Source organism: Idiotropiscis lumnitzeri, chromosome 7, assembly GCF_059441095.1.
Source record: "Idiotropiscis lumnitzeri isolate Australia: NSW breed Sydney's pygmy pipehorse chromosome 7, RoL_Ilum_1.0, whole genome shotgun sequence".
NCBI classification, from domain to species: Eukaryota; Metazoa; Chordata; class Actinopteri; order Syngnathiformes; family Syngnathidae; genus Idiotropiscis; species Idiotropiscis lumnitzeri.
Window position 1 is genome coordinate 7928920 of NC_142397.1, and position 22647 is coordinate 7951566.

Consider the following 22647-nt stretch of genomic DNA (forward strand, 5'->3'; position numbering starts at 1 on the left):
GAAGGATTTTAAAGACTATCCAGCCTGAGAATCAGGAATTTTTCTCAAATTTACACTTTTTAGTTGATGACAATTATGCACATTTCAAATCCTTGCAGTACACGGAAATAAAATGACCCACAAAATTAAAAATAAAAAACCCTGTTAAGTACTATATTTTTGTAATATTATATTTATTTTCCCCCCATTTAATAAATACAAAAACATAACACCGTCAACCACAGGCATGCAAATCCCTTTAAGACTTTTATGTGATTAAGGGCCATAAAAATAAATGTGATTTGTCTTGTAACAAAAGACTATTTCTGTACATGCTTCATGTGTCCATACAATTACTCCCGCATGAGCTCTAGCATCTAAAAATAGCTTTAGTGTGTGCCCAAATAAATAGAGCAAGCATAATTTCTTTCGTACTGTACAACAAACGCTTTCCACGCAACACTAAACTCCAGTCCAGTGAAGTGTGGATGTGTGATGCAATGCTGATGCAAACGCCTCAGTGGCACACTGCAACTAATCTGATTGATAAGGCACACATACACACACGCGCACGCACACACACACACACACAACTTCACATGTTTCCACTCAGGGGAGATTTGGCAGCAAGCAGCAAACATCCACTGATAGCAAGTGAAGACTCGCTCTGTCTGACCTTGTGATTTGGCACATAGACACCTTTGTTCTATTATGAGAAGCCATCCCAGGATGGGAAAATAGACGCTACGCGCGTGGATAACGACTTGGTGCCAATGAGGGCTCCCACCAACAACGAGAAGGGATTATTAATTATACATGAACGACACAGGCACAGGGCTTCATTTGTGTCCTTTCGGATGAAGTTTATTGTCTTAATTATGGTGTGGTAATAAACAGCCCGTCTAATAAGTCGATCTCAACGATTTGAACATTGCGAACGTGAGGTGGCAGTGGCAATGCTGTGTCGAAATGTGTTCGCTGCTTCGAAAGTGCATGTTTACGCGGCATCATTGTTTCATGAAACATGAAAAGTTGAAGTGATGAAGACAGGTTTTTTTTTTTGTTGTTGTTGCAATCTGTTTACTGACGTACAGTAAGTTTACAATCCACCACATTTAACTGGCGGAAGTCAAAGTGTTAACTAGTGATGGGTAAATGAAGCTTCAAATCTGCTTCGTGAACCAGTTGTAGTATTTTTGGACTCCTGTAAGATGGCGCTCTCTTATCAACATTGGGCTGAAAGCACGCTGACTTGACATTTTTTTTAACCTTTATTTAAACCAACAGTGCCATCTAGAGGACTTAAAAATATAGCAACTGTTTCATGAAGCAGATTTGACGCTTCATTTTCCCATCACTAACGTTAACAACTTCGGTTGGAGTGGAAAAACCATCATTTGTATCAACTCACAGTAAATTTTTTGGGGCGTAACAGTAACCTATAAAATCTTCTATTGTTTATTGCAATACAGATTAATTTATTACTTGAGTTTATTGAAAAAATACATCGAAAGAGGAAAAAAATAATAATCGCATATTAAATTGAGGCAAAAAAATAAAATAATTGCAATTCTATTATTCCTCAAAATCATTCCGCCCTAATCAGTAGGATTTATTTAATTTTGTTTTGGTCTTATCAGCGTGCATGCAACGAATTGAGCAGATGTAACAAATGTGTTGGTCGGGGGAGTGTATAATGCCAAGATGCTTAGAAAGAAATTCAAATAATAAAACAGTATTTTGTCAGTGTGCATCCACAGACTGATCTGGGATCACAAGACTATCACGTCTTTATGTTGCGTTTATTTGAAACTACGATTTGTATGATGCAGCATGTGCGGACTCTGTGGTATGTGAATCCAGTTGCGTGTGAAAAGTTTCAACTCTGGACTCAACTGTGTTGCGTTGAAATTCGACTCTCAAGGTCACTCTGATCAAGACCTCCGTTGCCCTCGGCCACGGCCAGCTGGACTACCGCAGGAGGAATCACAAATGCTCCGTGCCAGCACAGCTCTCTGCCGGCGCCTGCTGAGCGGCGCTGCCGCACGTGTTTGTCCCGGCGTAGGGTACGCCGCCTCGCTTCTGCTGCGCGATACGCTCCAATGTGATTTGCAGTTCATCGAGCCGCTGAGATATGTAGCGTCTCTTCAAATCCAGCAGGATTGTTTCATTACGGCTGAGGATTGGCGAAGATGCCCTCTGCCGCAGGACACAGCACACAATGCGTCTTATTGATGATGTGCGTGGCAAACAAATGAATTTGTCCAAATGAGCCCCCAAATAGATGCAGGTAGTAATGGGTAAATGAAGCTTCAAATCTGCTTCATGAACCAGCTGTAGTATTTTATATATATATCACTGATATACATACAGTGTGCAATTCAGCTTCTTACCACAGAAAGGTCTTCCTCCTGTTTTATCTGCAGCTGCCTGCTGAGTTCCAAGAAGCTTTCGTTCATGCGATCCATCTCCTCTTCCACACAGGATGCCTTTCACAGAGATCTTTTTAATGGTCTTAGAGAGTGAAGATTATATATATATATATATATATATATATATATACATACCTCCATTGGTGTCCCATATGCTGGTAAAGCTGCAAAAATAGGCGCCCAAAAAGTAATGTGAGAAGGCTGGACACTGATTGGTGGTCAATGTTGGACAGAATCGCCGTTGTAGGGGAAACTACATTTAACCACGATTAAATATGGCATATGTGCAAGGGGAATTTTTTTTGTTTCACTCCCACAACCTGATGTAATTAATGTCATGAACCCAATTGTCTTCCGTGCAAGATATTGGAGCATTTTCATGAAAGCGGAACGCTTTTGGCTGAAGCAAGCAATGAACATGAACTTCAGGGTCGTTTCCTCCGCTGAACATCCAATGGGGTCACAGCTGTGTTTATTTCTTTGAATGGGTCTCTTACGCAGGGGGATTACTTTTTTTTTTCCACCTCGCTCTTCTGTCCTTCTCGTCATGACGAGAGCCCAAGCACGGCTGATGACCGAGGGGCTTTAAGCGGTCGCACCAGTGGTGGAGTCATGGTCGTTTTTTTGTTGGTTTTTTTTTGTTTCAAGAGGAATCGATAAAATGAATCATAAGATAAAATAAGAAATGCAAAGTAATGGCCAGTCATGTCGTTCTCTTCGCTGATTGGTATCTCTGATCAACAATGGCTCATTAGTAAATCAATTAACATTTTTATTTTTATGTCGCTCGGCTGCAAAAACTGGCGGTCTTAAAATAATTTGTAGGGATTAACACAATTTAATTAACATGGTGTCTATTTTATATTGGCCAAATGTACGCTTTGATTATTTGTTGATATCATTTACATGTGACAGGCTAACGTTTTTTCCTAATAATATTTCCTTTTTCACTTGAGATGTCAGGTTTTTAATCCTAGTTGGATGTTGTGTAAATTAAAATTGTCGAAAGCCCGTAAACTGCTTTATACTTTGCATCACATGATGTTATATAAATTTGTATAATTATTATTACTATTAATGTAATTAACTTTTGTACTAATCCCACATGCCATGTTAAACTGCAGTAAATTAACTAATTAGCAATTAGCAATGAACTAATTAGCAATACACTGATATTCGAGTGTCCAATCTTACATGCGCCATTTTTTAATTTGTATCATTATTTTTTTTGTTGTTGTTGTGATTTTATAATCAGTGGCAGAATGGGCGCCATAGTAGTATCGTGCTTCGGGTGACACGGAGTTTTTATAATTTTTTATAATTTTATAATTACTGCATTGTATTGCACTATACTGTACAATAAGCAAGAAAATTAATATCAATTAATAATTATTAACCAATCAATTATGCAGTCAAAATAATACTAAAACAAATACAGCAGACAATGAATTAAAAAAAAAAAAAAGTGTCTTTCAACTTTAAGGTTTGTGTAACATTTAACGGATGCTCATTCCAAAAGGGAAGGACCGGCAACAGAAAAGGCTCAGTCAGTAAAGAGGGCGTAAAAGTAATCCTTTCTAAGGAAATGATTTATTTCGAAGCATTTTGATGCCCTTTTTGCGCTTCCACACAGCCAAGGCATTTTTTTTAGTTCTGGAAAATACATCCGCCATATTGCACTCCATGCTCGTTAATTAATTTCTTTCATGTATGCTTGTTAGGGCAGTTTGGTATCACTTTCTATTAGTTGTACATTGTTTCATGGTCCAGTGCAAAAAAAAGTCCAACAAAGAACCAAATGATTTCACCCGATGAACTATATGGATAGGACGTCTTCATATGTTTATCAGTGACTCTGTGTGCGCGCGTGTGTATGTGTCACTTGGTGGGAGGCGACGTTAATAAATTGCCCTGTGAGTGCACTGCAAAGCAATTTCCCGGCGGGCACAATTAAAGTATCCTTTTTGAAATTAAAGCAGCTGAGAAGTTGACACTGCCGCCTGCTGAGAGCCTTGCAGAAGCCCGGAGGCGTGGAGGCGGACATGCTTGGTTTGTTTGACTAATAACAGCAGGACAACTTTGTGCTGATGGAAACCCTTTTACCAAGTCAACATCCTGTTTGAAACTCCTAATTGCTGCAGTTTATTCATTAAGTTGCGATTGTAGATTCTATTTCAATCAGATGAAGAGGACAAGTGGGCCCGCATCAGCAAAATCAGTCCATCAATAATGACTTAAAGGAGGAAGTCAGCACCATTTTTTTTTTGGTGATTGGTCATTTGAAGTGAGTGAGTCTCAAAGTGCGGTTTGTGCACCACTGGTGGTACAGGGGCACTAGTGATGGGCAAATGAAGCTTCAAATTTGCTTCATGAAACAGTTGTTGTATTTTTGAGTCCTCTAGATGGCACTGTTGGTTTAAATAAAGCTTTAAAAAATGGCAAGTCAGCCCAAGGTTGATCAGAGAGTGCCATCTACAGGAGCCTAAAAATACTACAACTGGTTCATGAAGCAAAATTGAAGCTTCATTTGCCCATCACTAATGGGCACCCTCTTGTGGTATCACCGAATTATGATTTTTGTATGCATTGAATATTTAAGAATTATTTGTTAGTATTCCAACTTTCTCTTTTGTTGTTGTTTTTAAACATACATTTAGTAATGATTTTTTATTGAAATTTGAAAGTTCATTTTAAATATTTTGTTGCAGTGTTAATGTTAAAACTGCATCATTTTACCTTGGATTATGATACTCATATGAGGTCATTGTTGGTCGTGCTTAGCGAGCCAAGTATTTTTTTTTGTCAAATTATTAAAAAAAATATATATATTTTGGATATGTGTCAAAATGTTATTTCAAACTGTCTATTAAAATGGCCGCAGTTTGACGAGAGGATTTGTAATTCCATTTTTTATAGTTGGTAAGCATTCCTTGAACAGATAGATTTTTTTTTTTTTAATTGCTTTTGCGTGGAGGCGCTTACCAGTCTGCGTCTCCTCAGTTGTAGTTTGTGACAAATTTGCAAAGATCTGCTCTAACATCGAATCCTTGTATTTCTCCACTCTGAAAGGGAAAAAAGCTCGACTGTGGAAACTCGACTACACATTTATTTTCAAATTTATTTCATCTCACCTTTCATCAAATAGATGCTCAGTGAAGTCGCGAACTTCTTTAGGAATTCTGATGTTGATAAATTCCGCACTTAGTGCACCCTGGGGCCAGAGAGATTCAATCAAATGACGCCGTACGGATATCAGCGTTGAAATGCCAAAAACGCACCTCTGTTGCACTTTGTTTGAAAGACAAGCTGAATAGTTGGAGGCTCAAAGCTGAGATTGCATCATGGAGAGCCTGCATAAAACTCTCGGCATTGTTTCCTGGATTAAGAAAAAAAAAAAAAAACGGCATCAGAAACTGAACCACGGAGTTTTAAAATCAAGTCATTTAAAATGTGGGTAAATTGCTTCCGAAGATGATTGGCAGAATTTTCAAACAGCGCAGCGTTATCTTTACGATCACCTGACGCGATGTGAGCCATGGATTGAAGAATGGTGGCGATAAAATGTCCTACGTGCTCCAGCTTAGCCTCGGACAGATAAAGAACTTGACGGCCGCGGTCAAAATAAAAGTCCCCCCCGCAATGTGCCAGCAGGCTTTTATCGGAGCACGGTGACAATTGCGGGAGCGACTTGGCCAGCGTGAGGAGGACAGAGGAGGGGAACAAGAGGCATTTCTCAAGCAGCTCCATCACCCGGCAGCCAAATAGGAAAACAGCGGCGTGCTGAGGCGAGAGGCTGTCCAGCAGGGTTGGGATGAGTTGCACTTCGGGGATCTCTTGGGATGAATTACAGACCACTGTGGAAATATGGTTTATTTTGGAGATTTGAAAACGGGTTGGTTGGTTTTTGTGATTTTTACCAGTGGGATGTTTTTAGTGTTTGTTTACCATTGGGGGAAGATGGAATGGGATCAGATGGGTTGAGATTCTGGAGGGATTGCTGGATCTCTTGCAAGGTTTTATACAAGGGAGATATGCTGACTAGTTTGGATAAGTCCACATCATTGAGACAAGGACCAGTCGGCTGTGAATGGACTTAAGAGAAAGAAACAAATGTCAAATGACTAAATTACAGAAGGAGGAAAACAAGCATGACAAAGAAACAAAACTGCCGTGATATTTCTGAAAAGATTGAAATTGGTGCATGAAGTTGAAAATTGGGAATATAGCTGCGTAATGATGGGAAAATGAAGCTTCAAATTTGCTTCATGAAACGGTTGTTGTATTTTTGAGTCCTCTAGATGGCACTGCTGCTTTAAAAAATGGTGAGTCAGTGTGCTTTCAGCCCAATGTTGATCAGAGAGTGCCATCTACAGGAGTCCAAAAATACTACAAGTGGTCCATGAAGCAGATTTGAAGCTTCATGTACCCATCACTAGTTATATATATATATATATATATATATATATATATATATATATATATATATATATATATAAGCCTGTGAGTATTGTTATGTTGTCTGTATACATGTGTTGCCGCACCGTTTGCATTCAAATACGCACCGTTTGCATTCAAATATAAGTGTTGTGACGCGCCGCCAAATAGATGCCATTTATTCACTTATCTGTGGCATTTCCCACTTTATGTTTGCCATAACCTGTTGAGTTCTATAAATACACAAGCGTAATTCTCTTTTGCTTTATGTTTACTTTTGTTTACTATGCTGCTTTTTGTGATGCGAGCTGAGTAGAGTTAACCACACCAAATTAGCATGCAAAATGCATGGAGTGAGATTCTAATTGTCAACTAGTGAACTACTTTGAAGGTTTGTGCCTTACTTGCATGGTGGGGAAGTGTTCCCGTTTGGGTCAAATGTATAGATGACGCCTAGAGATGAAGATTTGTAATTAATCATTTTTTGTAAATGAATTTCTCCGTCATTAAGTTATATGTAACAAACTGAACTAAGGAATGTTATACCAATGTAGTCTTGTTGTTCCTGGTTTGAGCTTGCCGTTCGCGTTCCATGGCATCAGGAGGCTGGCTGTGGTTGTGTGAGAAAAACGGCTGATCCTGGGTCTGCCAAGTCTCTTGGTTCATCTTACATAAGAGTTCCTCCACCGATTTGAGAACAGCTTCCAGTAATGCTGGGGATTCACCCGCTGGTAAAAAAAAAAAAAAAAAAAAGCTAGTGTTGAAATGAAGAATAAATAAGATGGATTTTTTTTTTTAACATTGTGACAGTGTGAAATTACAAATGAGGAAGAAAGAATAGTCACGAAAATACAGTCAAATACATTTTTCATGCTTCAAGAGTGCATGATTGGCAATTTATTTCTTTTTTTTACCATCATCGTTAATCTTTTTAACAGTCTTGTAAGGTTGATCCCTCGCAGCATTCTGAGATACCAGCAGTTGATTTAGGAGATTCAGATTTTTAACATCCATTTTTTCCAAGACATTCTTCAACAAAAATCACAAATTGTCATTTGAGAACACCAAACAATATATTGTAAATGTTTTTTTTCAAGAGGCGTAATGAGATAGTCTCACCTGTAGGGCGTCAACCTGTTGATTCATATTCCGATAAAACTCCTGCGTATCTTTGCGATGCCGCGCCAGCTGCGAGGCCACGTGAAGGTTTTGATCTTCCAGTTTGTCGTACAACGTCTTCACGTTGAACTCCTCTAAATCACAGCACGCTGATACATTTCCTGCACGGGAACAGATTTTATCGCTTACTCAAAGTCACCTTATGTGTGCCTGCGTAATAACGCTCACGTTGGACAGCACAAGGCGGTGCATGTAATGAATGCTAACGACCGCCATTAAAACCACACAAGGTAACAGAGAGACAGAAATATTACCACAGTTCAAAGTGATAATGGCCGTTATGTTCTTTATCATCAATCAAAAAGGGGGGAAAAGCTCTTAAATGCTTCCTGGTCACGCTCTATGGACTTTTAATGTAGCCAGTGGACACTAAAATGCGCTATCAAGCTGCATGAATAATACAGAAGAGCGCAGTGAGCAGACCTGCAGCTTTCACATATGTATAGTCAATAACAGGTAACTGAACTGGTACTTAGTGATGGGAAAATGAAGCTTCAAATTTGCTTCGTGAAAAAGTTGTTGTATTTTTGAGTCCTCTAGATGGCACTGTTGGTTTAAAAAATGGTGAGTCAGTGTGTTTTCATGCCAGTGTTGATCAGAGAGTGCCATCTACTGGTGTCCAATAATACTACAACTGGTTCATGAAGCAGATTTGAAGCTTCATTTATCCATCACTACTGTTACTGTCTTGGAGTCTTCATTACATTTTGTGTTTTAGCCATGCTATGATGAGAGTCTGGAATTGAAGGGAGTTTGGAATTTTGCAAAATAAATATCTAAATAAATAATGAAATAATAACTGTTAAGGGCGGCACGGTGGGCGACTGGTTAGTACGATGGCCTCACAGTGCAGAGGTCGTAAGTTCGATTCAGGCTCCGGCCTTCCTGTGTGGAGTTTGCATGTTCACCCTGTGCCTGCGTGGGTTTTCTACGGGTATTCCGGTTTCCTCCCACATTCCATGAACATGCATGCCAGGTTGATTGGACACTCTAAATTGCTCCTAGGTGTCAATGTGAGCGCGGATGGTTGATCGTCTAAGTGTGTCTTGCGATTGGCTGGCAACCAGTCTAGGGTGTCCCCCGCCTACTACCCGAAGATAGCTGGGATAGGCTCCAGCACCCCATGCGACCCTTGTGAGGAGAAGCGGTACAGATAATGGATGAAATAACAGTTAAATCTGTCTGTATAACCTACAAGAGGTAACCCGGGTGTTTCTGGCCACACTTTGAAAACATATGCACACTCCTGTTATCTTCATGACATCAAACCCCCCCCCCAAAAAAGGCCGTAAAATTGCATTAGTAGATTATTCAAAGTCGACATATTTCACATACCATTTAGCACGGACCGCATACACCATAAATTGTGTTTTTATTGGATAATGTTTCACATTGTTTTGAGACTGTTACAAATGCGGTGTTTGTATGAAAGTATCTGTCACCAATTTATCTTCAAGCTCCATTACGCTACCAATTCAGCATACAATACGCTCTGCCTACGCTCATTTAAAAGTGATCTTACCGCCTTTAGAGATAGAGGGCTCCTCAGCCTCAGCTCCCTCTCCGACACCTCTACAGCCTGGAGAGCCGCATAAGCTGAGGGAGACATAAACACAAATCGGCATAATAATAGGGAAACAATGTCTTTCTTGGGTATTTTTCTCGTGGTTACATGAAGCAAAGATGGGGTTGGATTAATGACCCTGCTTCTAAAATAGCTTCTAATCGTACCTGGACCGGTCTCCACGGCATGGACACGCCACAGGACGCGGAGGGTCTCCAAGGCTACGCCACCTGGGTTTTGTCCTCCACTGGGAGACCAGCTTGGCGTTGTTGGGCCAAAGAACCACAACTGTTGTGGTCACAGCCACAACGACCACTAAGAGCAGACTCAGGAGGCCTGAACACAGTCCAAGTCGTCTCAGTTAGAGGGCTAACAACAAGAGCTGTATACAAAACTGGTAGTTGTAGGAAAAAGCTTGGTTTGTATTAGAGATAGACCAATTATCAGCCGGGCCGATATTTGGCGTTTTGCCGATTTTCGGCCTCTGCCTTTTTAATCACTTTCAAGGTCGATAAATTAAAAGCTGGTTTATTTTGGCTCACTACAGCACATTTTACTCTCTCAGCTGTGCTGGTGGCCCCGCCTGCAGAAGCAGATTGGCCAGCCCACAGCACTATCTGATTGGTTCCCTGTGCAGTGTGTAGCAGCCAATAAGCAGTAAGCTGCCTGTTTGCTTTTTCACCTCAAGTCACACGCGCTACAAGAGACTTTGTCGAAATTTTGTCTACTACAACTCACAACTAATAGAAACTATTTGCCATAGAAATCTTTCTATTTTCTAAGATCAAAAAAAGCGTTAACATGTAAATCACTAAAGTTGTTTGATAAAAACGAGCTTAAAGGCATTAAAACTATGTCAAGTTTTAGATTTTATTTTAAAAAATGTTGACAGCATTTCTCGCTTTTTTCAACCATTGAATATCGGCTTGAAATATCGCTTATCTGCCTCCATGACTACTAATAATCGGCCTATCACAAATTTGTATCGTGTAAATAAATTGGGACATATTCTAGAATACTATGAAAAATTTAGTTCCCAAATCAGCCGGAATCTGATAGTGAGCACCTCTCCTTTGCCGAGATAATTCATCCACCTCACAAGTGTGGCATATCAACATACCGATTAGAAAACAAATGCAGCACAAACAGCACGAAACTGACCTGCGATTGTTCCCCAATCCGGTGAAAGGTTTAGCTGCTTCTGCTTGATGACTCCATACCTGACAAGCCGCGCCGGGGTCATGGCCTGGAAGGCCGAGGCCCGGGGGTCGCATTCTGTCCCATCCTCACTTACCACGACCACCAAACTCCAATCTGGGACAGCGCTGTCCAGGAAGACGTATTTGCCCGTTTCTGAAAAAGCATGAGCAAACCTGACAGGAGAGCAAATGTAATAATCATCTCAAATATTACAAACTGTACTTGAAATTACTCCCGCAGTGCCTTACCACGTGTTATTCAGATTTGACTGCTTGATGAGAGTCTGCATACGTCTGAAGACCCCAAAGTCCCAGCTGGGGTTACTGTTGAACAAGTGGTCTTTGTCATAGAACGGGAAGTGGCTGAGACTGCGATCTAATTGGTGGCGAATGACGTAGTACAGTCAACACAAAAAAAAAATAAATAAAATAATGAAAGTAGTTTATGTACCTGTGTGGTTAATGGTTAGATGGAAAATTAGCATGTCACCAATGGAGAGACAGGCAACTGGGTTTGGAATACGAGGAAGGACAGGCAAGTCCTCCTCATGAGCTCTTGCACTTCTCCTCTTTCTCCATATAGAAGTCCAAACGTCTATTAATGAGATAAACCAAGTGCACCTCTGAATCATTTTCTCATTTAAAAAAAAAAAAATATATATTTTTTTTCATTAAGAAAAGCTTATTGTTACGAGAAAGTCAAATCACCGGAAAGAAACATTTCAACGTCTTCTCTTTGCTTGGGAATCCAACCAAACACTCCTTGAGAGGCAAATTGAACCAAATGGATTTTGCCAATATTCTTTGCATGGGGGTCTGGTCCTAAAACATCCGTTAAAGTCTGTGGGAAAAAAACAAAAAAAAAAAAAAACAAAGAAATGAGCCAATGAGAACATCAACTGAAAGTCTGACTACCGACATCATGAAATGATGGAAAACAAATCAGTTATCACTTGTAGAAATTGTAAAACCAAGGACGGCTTAAGCGCATAAAAATCCAATTAGAGGAAAATATTCTTTTCATTGAGAGTAATTTGGCCAGAAGTGTTTGCAATGATTTATTCAAAGCGTGAACAACCACAAACAAAAACAGTCCAATGGATAAATTCAAGGTAAATTCAACAGTTTCGTCGAACAAAAATGTCCACATCATAAAATAAAACATTATACTGCGATACAGAACGTAATTAACTAACTCGAGCACCAAGGCCGCAGCGGGAAATTAGTTTTTACTATTTACCTCTACAAAGCACAAGAAAAGCTCGAAGAATGTTTTTTTTTTTTTTTTCCTAGAATAATTCCATAAATGCTAAGCAACCCATTCCCTTTTGGCGAGGATCTTCACTTTTCACTGTTACAGTCTACTTGCATTAGTGCCCAAGTGATACAGATAACACCCGGCAATAAATAATAGAGTGTAACACAACTTGGAGGCGGTCAAAACTAGCTAGCTAGCTTAGCTAGTTTTTGTGTGTTATCTTACATAAGGAGGATAAGCACTTTTGAAAATGAATGGATGCTGAAAAGGATTTCACTCAAATTCTGTACAAGAGTGAAAGAAATCGATGATAACCTCCAGAAAGTGCTACGAAAAAAAAAATGTGAACCCACCCACCTTTGCTTCGAAAAGTTTCAAGGACATCAGTTAAGCACTTTTTGCATAATCTTTTTTACACAAACACACACACACACACACACACACACACGCACTTATTTGCAATCATCCCGTCCTTGGTAATCACGTTATGCCCACAAGGGATAGCTTAAAGTTTTACTTTGGCCCAGACTGTGCTGTTTTTTTCCTTAACGCTGAGGAGCAAACGTCCATCCGGAGAGAAATGGGCCGAGAGTTGGGGCAATTTGGAGAGGCAGGAAGTGTCGCACAACTCCTCAGGCGACACGTATCGCTGACAGTGGCAGCTGAGGAGACAGGATAAGGTGGATAAAGCAACAACACACCTCACTATCACCCCATGTGATTGAAATTTGCAACATTTTCATGCCACATCGATGGAGTGAAATTAAAACGCAAATGTAAACGCATGAGTGATATTCACATGCCCATCTCGACATCCAGAATTCCTCCACTTGGTCCACATGTTACATTACAGGAGTATGAGGACGGTGATACACACTCTCTGGATGCAGCGAGCCGAACCTGCCCCGGACCGCACCTCACATACAACTAAAAAAATACACACGTGAATATATAATATCCCAATTTGACTTCCTTTCAGTGTCTGGACTTGGAATTCTACTGACCTCAGGCTGGCAGTCCAGCGCACTATCAGAAGTCGAGCTTTTGAAGTCCAACTGGTTGTAAAAGACGAAGCCAGTTCTGCATAAGCATGCACCGTCTGAGCGCTGAAAAGAGCGATTTTTGCCAGTGCAGGTACAAGATGAAGAACCTACACAGAGAGACACTCAGCTCTTTATCAAGTGCCTTTATTGGGAAAGGAGACAGACGTATGTTAGCTATTAAATGGGAAAAAGACTTCCTTACTTTGTTATAAGCCAGTTTTTTTTCACAGTCAAATAACAAAGAATAATAGAGACGGTTTTAGTGACTATTTCCATTAATCCCTCTGTCGATTCATTAATTTTAATTGACCTGCAATATGTTTGGCTAAAGCAATGAATCCAACCTAAATATGATTCTTTAGCTCAATTTTGCATTTTATACTCCAATTTTGTGGGAGTTTTTAGTGGGAGGCTATTCAAGTGCGATAAAGTAATGTTCTTAAAAGCAAGGTTGACCGAGTTCAAACACTTTAAGAATGAACTCAGCGGCGCTAATGGAAAAGTTTTACTTACTATTTTCGGCAATTCCTTATAAAGATGCAGGTCAGTTAATAAAAGATGTTTGGCAAAACACAATTATTCCATCCGAAATATGATTCCTTAGCTCAATAGGACATGTTGCATTTTATATGTCAATTTTGTGCGAGTTGAGTGGAAGTTCTTAAAAGACTTGACTGAGTTCAAATCGTTTAAGAATAAACTTGAATAAACATTGGCAAATAATGTCTCTCTGTATCTTCTGAAGTGACAAACTCCCAAAGCAATGAGGACCAAATCTGTACTTTCTTACATTTTCATTCCTGAAGTTGTAATAGTAAGAGTCCAAATAATTTTCTCCGTATGGTCCATCTTGCAAGCCATCTTTTTTTTTTTTTTTTTTTTTTGCAGTGTTGTAAAAGAGTTTACAGTGATACGGATCATCATTTCATGGATGAGTCGATAAAAAAAACCTGGTGGTGAAAAGGAGGAGCTGCCACAAGGGAAGCAGGCCTTCTGAGCATGTAGGTGGTTGAAGGTGTCAGTCGGACATGGGTGACAATCCGTGAGTGTTTGAGCATTGGTCCGGTTGCCAAAGGAGCCAGGGAGGCAAGGTGTCGGCCGTGTGGATCCAGACGGGCATACATAACCCTCAGGGCAAATGTTGCTTTTGTAGTCATTTGTACCTATGGAATGAAAATAATTTCACAGCTCTATTATGTGAATCCGATTTTTTTTAAATACTGCATTTTTATGACCATAAGGCACACTTAAATCTTTTAAGTGTTTGGCCATAGTGATGAAGCTAAATGAAGCTTCAAATCTGCTTCATGAACCAGTTGTCGTATTTTTGGACTCCTGTAGATGGCACTCTCTGATCAACATTGGGCTGAAAGTACACTGACTCGCCATTTTTTAAAGCAACAGTGCCATCTAGAGGACTCAAAAATACAACAACTGTTTCATGAAGCAACTTTGAAGCTTCATTTTCCCGTCACTAGTTTCCATCCTAATTTTTCCAAATGGCATTATAAAAACCAGTCCAACACTGCCTCTTGTGTAAAGATGGATGAATTGATTTTTTTTTCTTTCTTCCATAAACAAACAACTGTGACATTGAATATGTCCTTTTATGGATGTACACACCTGGTGGGCAAAAATATCCTGGAGGGCATGTCAGGCATTGTAAGACAGTTGATCGGTCGGGTCGATAGGTGCCACCCTCACATACAGTGCAGCAGCACTTTTTGGATCCTCTAAGCTCGCTGGTGTTGACAGGCTTTGAGCCTCCATCGCAAGACTTCATTGAAGAGCTGTTGGCTGGGCAGTAGAAGGGAAACGGGCAGCTGCAGAGGGCGGGAAACAAGGTTATTTGTAAAGGTTTTAGTAAATTCTTCCCCCTGCAGAGTCGAGGCAATTCTGTTAAGAGAGTTACGAAGGGCTCTCATATCCGAATCACCTTTTCAAAAATGCTTCCTGTGCCAAGAAATGGGGTCTATTTGGATATTGAAAGGTTAGCACACTCACAGTTGTTCAGGGAGATGGAAGGCGCGTGACCCTGCTGTACAAACATAACCCGCTGGACATATTTGAGGCTCAACAGTCTGCAGTCCACAGTATGAGCCAGCTCTGCACAAGTTCTCTGAGGCTGAACCTGAGGAGCGAGCAAAAATGATTTACTTCAGAACATAATTATGGTTCAAGCCCAGGATTTAAAAATAAAGATATAGAGGGCAGGAAGGTAGATTAGGGGTTGACATGTCTGCCTCATAGTTCTGAGTTTGAATCAGGCCTGCCTGTGTGGAAGAGTGTTATAATAGTTAATGCAAATGAGTTAAATAATTAAATCAAAAACAAAAAAATTAAAAAAAAAAAATAGATTTTTGACGTCTTTAGCCGTCAATGGCAGTAAATGAGTTAAATAATTAAATAAAAAACAAAAAAATGAAAAAAAAAAAACTAAAACATTTCTGTTAACGAAATATAATAAAAAGCTGAACGCTTTTAAAAAAGGAAAACTCACTGAAACTACAGTAGGGAAAATTGTCGCTTATTTTATACTGTACAAAAGCTTTTGGGGTTTATTTAATTTATTTGTATGCATTTATTTTCGTATTCCTGTTCGGCTGAACAAAATAAGGGAAGGTCAAACTGAGTTTGGTAATGGTAGTTTCATTGAATTTTCTTTATGACACAAAAAAGATAAAAATGAATAAATACTGAGCTAAAATGAAGCAATTTGAAAATAATTCAAACTGAATTTGAAAAACAAAAGTCAAAATGAAATAAGAACTATCATAAAAAATTCTCAACTAATATAACCCTGGGGTGGAGTTTTGGGCTTTTATTTGGGTACTTTCAAAAAGAAAAAAAAAATGTTAGGCTACATTCACACTTATTCCCGATGACAACAGCTTGTGATGGGTAAATGAAGCTTCAAATCTGCTTCATGAACCAGTTGTAGTATTTTTGGACTCCTATAGATAGCACTCTCTGATCAACATTGGGCTGAAAGCACACTGGCACAAACTTACCCATGGGGCATTCGTAAGAGGCCCTGCATGGGATCCCCTCCAGATTGGGCTTCCCCGTAGCTTGAGGGTCCGGGCAATAGGTCCCCCCAGCACATGGCTCACATTGACTGGGTTCAGCAGCACCGGGAAACATCCTCATTGTGCCCGCTGGGCAGAAAATGGGCTCTCCAGACCCACGACACCAGAATCCAGGTGGGCAAGGAGTGTTGGAATAATCGGCAAGCCCTGACAGAAAGTCGACATGACATCTTGTGAATATATCTCTTTCATTGTTGTTTATGAGAAATAGGCTGTGTTATCAAAAAATAAAAGAGTTCGCAATCAGTCAAGCATATGGCTTTTTTTTTTTTATCTTTAGCGTGCGAGTGGCACATTAAAACAAAGTTTTTCTGTTTTTCTGCGTCACCTCAGCTCACATGGGTTTTAAATTCAGCGCCTTCAATCATATCAAAACTCCTCCACTCTTATCGCCGCCTCAGGCTCAGGCGGGAGGATAATAGCGTGCATACAAACTGAAATTAATATCACCCGGAAAGGATGTTTTTCTTTGAATTGTGTTTGAGTAATATCGAGCGGAAGCGAGGCATATTGTGGCGTAGCTCCGTGCAACATTTTACACCTCATTATAAGAGAGAGCACGTGTCAACTTTGCATTTGCTGCTTTAATTAATATTATGAATAAGTCCGGCGCCACTTTAATTAACATTTCGAGGAGGAGAGTGAGGCGCATTGTCGGAGATGCTTTGTGCGGCACCTGTGCTGTTGCAGTGGGAACCGGGAGGGCAGGGAAGGCAGTCGGCCTGACTGGCCGCTCCCGGAGAGGCTCGATAGGTGTACACGGGACAAGGCTTGGGCCCGCTCCATCCATTACTGTCACCCTCAGGCAAACCGTTACAATAATGACCAGCGGGGCACAGACGAGGACTTGGCTCTCCTGTAAACAAGCACAAGGCGGTAACTTTAGGAAGGAGGTGGGTAAATGGTTTTCGATGGATGGAATAATGATGGATGGAGACAATTTCATTGCACGTTTGTTACGTTCCTTGCACCCGGGTTGAGGAATTGATTTCATTATGTCATTGATCACTTGGAAGCACTGCCTTGGAGAGCCAAGGCTTGGTCAAAATTCCCCGAAAAGGAGCGCTCTGCTGGCTTTTGGCTTGTTATTCCTTTTGAGTTCAATCGAGGCTCAACTTTGATCTTTGATTTAAACAGATGTTGTCAACATGTTACAACGAGACACGAGACACAAAATGATCGCGCCATTGTTAGCCTAGTCAAAAATAGTCCACCTTGTATTTAAGTTAACGTATAGTTGAGAAAATCAGAAAATACGCTGCGCCTTAAAGCCTGGTGCGGCTTGTATATCTTTTTTTTTTTTTTTTTTTTTTTTAAGTATAAATTTTCGAAAATTATCCCATTCTCTTAAAATCCCCCTTCAGAATTATTATTGAATAAATGAAGAATACCAACACTTTTGCTGTAATTGGTAAGAGTCTCACTCAATTGATTTTACATTTTCAAACATTTTTATAATCACATATTGTGATGAAATGCAACACTCATGTCATTCTCCACTTATCAACAATTATGATTTATAGAAATATCCCATTTACTTGCGTCGAATTCTGGACAAGTCAATTTTCGCCGATTCACAACAACAAAATAAATGGCTTTAAGCCTTAGCCAGTTTTTACAAACTCAGGCTTCTTTTATTTGTGGCACAATTCTCTATTCGTTGATATGCTCTATTTGAGGTGTGGGCAAACTACGGCCCGGGGGCCACACGTGGCCCGTTAAACGTTTTAATCCGGCCCACCGAATTTGAAAAAAAATTAAATGAATAAACCTTGTTACAGTCAAAAAGTTTGCCCACCCCTGCTCTATTTCCAAATATAGGACAGGTTTGATCCAGATTTGGCATGTCTCATATTGCTCACCGTGGTCCGAGGAATGCTCAGGGAGTTCGTGTGAATGCTCAGACGCATGAGAATTAGAGGGATCAATGGTTTCCAGCTAAAACGATTCAAAGTTTTTAGTGCTATCAATTTAAAGCGCATTCATGTTTTGCGGCTGATAATGAGCCGACATACCCGGCTGGCACCAGTGTCGACTTGGACACGCTAAACAGTCCTGTGCGCTGGCACCGCCTGAGTAACTTCTGATGGTGTTTTCGGGACACATCACAGCCTTTTCTGTGCCCTCAGGACAGTAGAAGCCTAAAATAAAGAGGACATTACTTCAAACTTGGCGTTAATCGCAACCGGGTCTGCATAATTTCAAAACCAAAGCCTTATTCTTTTTATTATGCAGTGAAGTCGTACCTGGTGGACATGGTCCAGCACACTGCACGCCACAATGACACTGAGTCAGGTTGGGTGATGATCCCTGAGGGGTGAAATCGGCACTCCCAGAAACACAAAGATACCCTGCCGCACACATGCCTTGTATCCTGCCGGCTCTGTTGGAAGGAATACAAACGGCATGTATTGATCAAGCGTCACCAATATATAATCACCATGCAGGAATCACATGGGCAGCCTGTCTTAAAAATCACTCACGTCGTGGGGCATTGAGATTTCTTCGGAACGTTAAAGGAAGCGAGTATTTATTTTTTTTATGGCAGTCAAACTTGAAAACCTTTAATCATTTTACTTCATATAATTGTAAATGTAATTTTTGGGTGCATTAAAATAGATAATTTGACCTCTCAAGACACGAATGCGCTGTGACAGTGTGTGCACGGAATACTGCACATGTGCAGAAACATTTTAAAAGCCCTTATGCACCGCTATCAATCAAACAATGTACTATTTTTTTTCTCAATCCTCACTATTTTCACCACCCTTGCTCAACTCATAACAGGTGTGCATATTAAACTGTGGAATTGGCTGCGGGTGTGTGCGTGTGTGTGTTAGTACGCCCACATGGTGCTGGCAGCGAGTATAGGCAAAGCAGAAGCATGATTATTTCCCTCTGAGCAGGTATGTCCTTGCATGCGTGCAAAGAGTGCATCTGCTGCTCTCATATCTTGCCAACGAGCGTGGGCCACCTGACAGGAGGGCGTGTGACGTAAGTGTGTCAGGTGCACGCACACACAGCTGACTGCCGGGGTATGCTAAAGTGCTGTCATGCATGAGCTGGACAAGCATTTATTTATTTTTTCTTATTTACCTGCAGAACCTCCCTGGGGGACAAGGTAAACACTCCCGCGCTTCCTGTAGTCCTCCCTTGTTTGGATCACTGTATGATCCATTCGGGCACGGATGAGGCACCATGGTACCTGAAAAGAAATGAGCCACAGAGGATGACGACACAGGAATTACCAGCTTGACTCCAATTTAGATTTTAGGATTCGACATTATTTATGCACAGTAGGACTTTTGGTTTACCTGCTGGGCAGAATGAATGCGGTGGGCAGATTTGAGGCTCGCCGACAATGGCCTCCTCACAAAAGTAGCCAGGTCGACACGGGATGCAGTTGTCTGAGCCTGGATTTGGCTGGTACTCTCCGCTGGGACACGGTAGGGCTCGGGGAGAACCTTGTGGGCAGTAGTGGCCCTTGTGGAGAAGTACAAATGGTATTCAAAACTGTATAAAAATAGAGTCAATAACAAAATTACACTTCCTGCATAGATTGCTTATCAAGACTAACAAATGTCGTTCCAGAGCCGAAATCACAATGAAATATGGCAACGAAGATCCGGATTAATATAATAAAGTAGGCAAGTTCTCCTATGGCAGTGCTTCTCAATTATTTTCTGTTACACACCTCCCCCCAGAAAAAAGAAAACAATTTGCGCTGAGTGCCATCTACAGGAGTCCAAAAATACTACAACCGGTTCATGAAGCAGATTTGAAGCTTTATTTACCCCATCACTAGTGAGCAGTAAACCGAGATCACTTTAAGATTGGCAATAAAAATGAGCTACGTCTTTGAGCAAAAATGTGAAATAATTGCAAACAATTAAAAATGCTGACTTTATGTCGTTGCTGAACAATTTTAAAAAATAATCTAATTGCGACTTCAGGTCGTAAATTTGTAAGTAAATTCAGACATGATCATATTTTTTTGCAGCATTTTGATGTGGTGACGTGACAAGAAATGTGATAAAAAATGAAATGAAACCAACTGAAACACCGTACTTTTGCGCAGCAAAGCAACAATTAACGTTAGACTGTGGTGCCATGAGTTGACATACCTTGGGGCACAGGAAAGCATACGGAGTGGTTGAAGAGAAGTCAAAAGGGCAGTAGAAACCAGCAGCACAGGGCCCAGAAGGGCTGGCGAGACCCTCAGCAGAGCAGTAGTGACCTGCAGGACAAGTAGAGCAACTCTCCAGTGCCACACCTCCTACGGGAGAGAAATCAAAACATAGAAACGTTATTTGAAGCAAATGAAAAACAGTCACATTTTGTTTACATCAATATAAAAACCAGAGCTGGGCACCTGACCCTTTTCTGCTGGTTAGTCCCCCGCCCTCCGGCTGCTAGTGATGGGAAAATGAAGCTTCAAATGTGCTTCACAAAACAGTTATTGTATTTTTGAGTCCTCTAGATGGCACTGTTGGTTTAAAAATGGCAAGTTTGTGTGCTTTCAGCCCAATGTTGATCCGAGAGTGCCATCTACAGGAGCCCATTAATACTACAACTGGTTCATGAAGCAGATTTGAAGCTTCATTTAGCCCAGCCTTATTCATAAAAATGGTCGGCCCAGACGCTGTTAAAAGAAATATATACCACAACTCCAATCAACAATTATTAGCTGGCTAATATACTAATCAAATCCGCTCACCTTATTATGGTCTTACTATGGACTCTAATCCACCTGCAGCCTTGCTTACTAATTGAACCCTTTTTTCAAATTTGACACACCCCACCCCCTCGCCCCAAAAAAAACGCCCCCGGGAAAGACTGCCCAGCTCTGATAACATCAAATATGCAGTTGAAACTTCTTGATTACCAGTCATGCTGCGGATACTGCCAAGAGGGCAAGGAATTGGAGAGAGGCACCCTGCCGGGCAATAGTGACCTACAGGGCAAGGTCCATTCTCGGGGAAAGAATCAGAGTTTTGTGGAGTTGGTCCCGAGGCTCCACTTTGGCAGAAATAGCCTTGTGAACAAGAACCTTGACACATTTCAAAAGGCCATACATTATAAAGCACCCTATTGCTCCAATTACATGTACAATTTCTTCAGATTGCGTGAATAGAACAAAGGTAGGGTGTGTTTTTGCTAATATAGGACAGAGCTAAATTAAGCACCTTGTGGTGATGAAGCTCCAAATGTGCTGCAGTATAATCCAGGAGGACAGACTGTGCAGAGAGAGTGGGAGTGCGCGCCTGTCTGATTGTTGAAAGTCCCTAAAGGGCAAGGTTGAGGCAGGGCTGTTCCAACAGGACAATAGTGACCTACAGAGTCGAGAACCAGATGATTTACCTGGCAGGAGCCAATATTTAATGATCCAACTCACACTCGACTCCGGCTCACCGAGTGGGCAGATGGCAGGCTCCAAGGTGGCTGAGGAGGAACACGTCATTCCTCGGGGGCATGCAATGCACTCGGCGGCTCCGGAAGCTGGGCTGTAAGTGCCAGGCTCGCACGGCAGCGCTCTGGCTGAGCCGACAGGACAGCCGTGGCCAGCGGGGCAGCGGGAGCCATGGGAACCGTCAGACGGGGCGGCGCTAAGACTGCCGCCAAGGCACACATACCTGTTTGGAGATGCAGAGATGGTGCATATTAAAAATGGGAAATGAAGGAGTATTTGGGGACGGTAGAGTTTGGAAGAGGGACAATAAAGAGGAGCAGGCACTCCGGAAACTGCTAACGAGCGCACGGTTGTCACGGCGGTTAGCTTCAATTTACATTTCCAGGTAATTTTGTGAAACTTTTCATTTTTCTGTCAGTATTCAAGTTGACACTTTTAGGCTACTTAGCATGTCGTGCTAACGGCTAACTCCGTGACTGTTTGTCCTTCATGAAGCAGATTTGAAGCTTCATTTACTCATCATTAGCATTTTGACTAGAAGTCTGAGTGTCGATTTAGACTGCTATGTTAGCGTGTCATGCTAGCTAGCTAATTGTTAGCATGTTAAGGAAAGCTAGTGTTTTATGTTTGAACGCTTTACAGGACATCGGAGGTTGTGTTTTATACTATACTAATTGTGTGAGGTGATATCAGCAACGTGATGTTCTTGACAAATGACGAATGAAGAGGGTACATTTTTTGAGTTTACAACACATCCTGACATGTTCGCCAAAGATGCTGTTAAGTAGAGTGGCCACTAACAAGCCATTTCCCCACCAAGCAACAACAACAACCCCCATGTGACCACCCCCAGGGGACACACTCACCACTGACATTAACGAGGGGAACAAAAAGCTGTTTGGGGGCAAAAAAAAAGGTCATACGTCTTCAATAATCAAGAAAAGTGCAGTTGCCTCCATTCACCGTTTGCGGTTTGCTATGATCTGGACGACTAAGAATCTACACAGACACGTCCATATCTCATAATATGGCCATCTGACCCCGCATCAAATTTGTTACA

At 41.1% G+C, this 22647-nt stretch overlaps 1 protein-coding gene across 1 annotated transcript in view; it reads right to left on the reverse strand.

The window, feature by feature from the left end:
• Positions 1-1048: 1048 nt before the first annotated feature.
• LOC148333368 (uncharacterized) overlaps positions 1049-22647 on the reverse strand; it is a 61229-nt gene continuing 39630 nt past the window's right edge. The window contains 34 exon segments of the mRNA XM_088300638.1: positions 1049-2178; positions 2373-2468; positions 5148-5161; positions 5394-5473; positions 5543-5622; positions 5690-5787; positions 5930-6265; positions 6357-6503; positions 7250-7298; positions 7392-7573; positions 7760-7874; positions 7965-8125; positions 9547-9620; positions 9762-9924; positions 10750-10961; positions 11037-11163; positions 11239-11382; positions 11496-11628; positions 12563-12707; positions 12845-12972; positions 13050-13195; positions 14039-14251; positions 14712-14911; positions 15093-15219; positions 16100-16324; positions 16854-17033; positions 18193-18318; positions 18424-18560; positions 19274-19382; positions 19492-19660; positions 20302-20453; positions 21063-21227; positions 21364-21510; positions 21590-21810. Coding sequence (XP_088156764.1) covers positions 1966-2178; positions 2373-2468; positions 5148-5161; positions 5394-5473; positions 5543-5622; positions 5690-5787; positions 5930-6265; positions 6357-6503; positions 7250-7298; positions 7392-7573; positions 7760-7874; positions 7965-8125; positions 9547-9620; positions 9762-9924; positions 10750-10961; positions 11037-11163; positions 11239-11382; positions 11496-11628; positions 12563-12707; positions 12845-12972; positions 13050-13195; positions 14039-14251; positions 14712-14911; positions 15093-15219; positions 16100-16324; positions 16854-17033; positions 18193-18318; positions 18424-18560; positions 19274-19382; positions 19492-19660; positions 20302-20453; positions 21063-21227; positions 21364-21510; positions 21590-21810 — 5014 coding nt within the window. The 3' untranslated portion in view covers positions 1049-1965.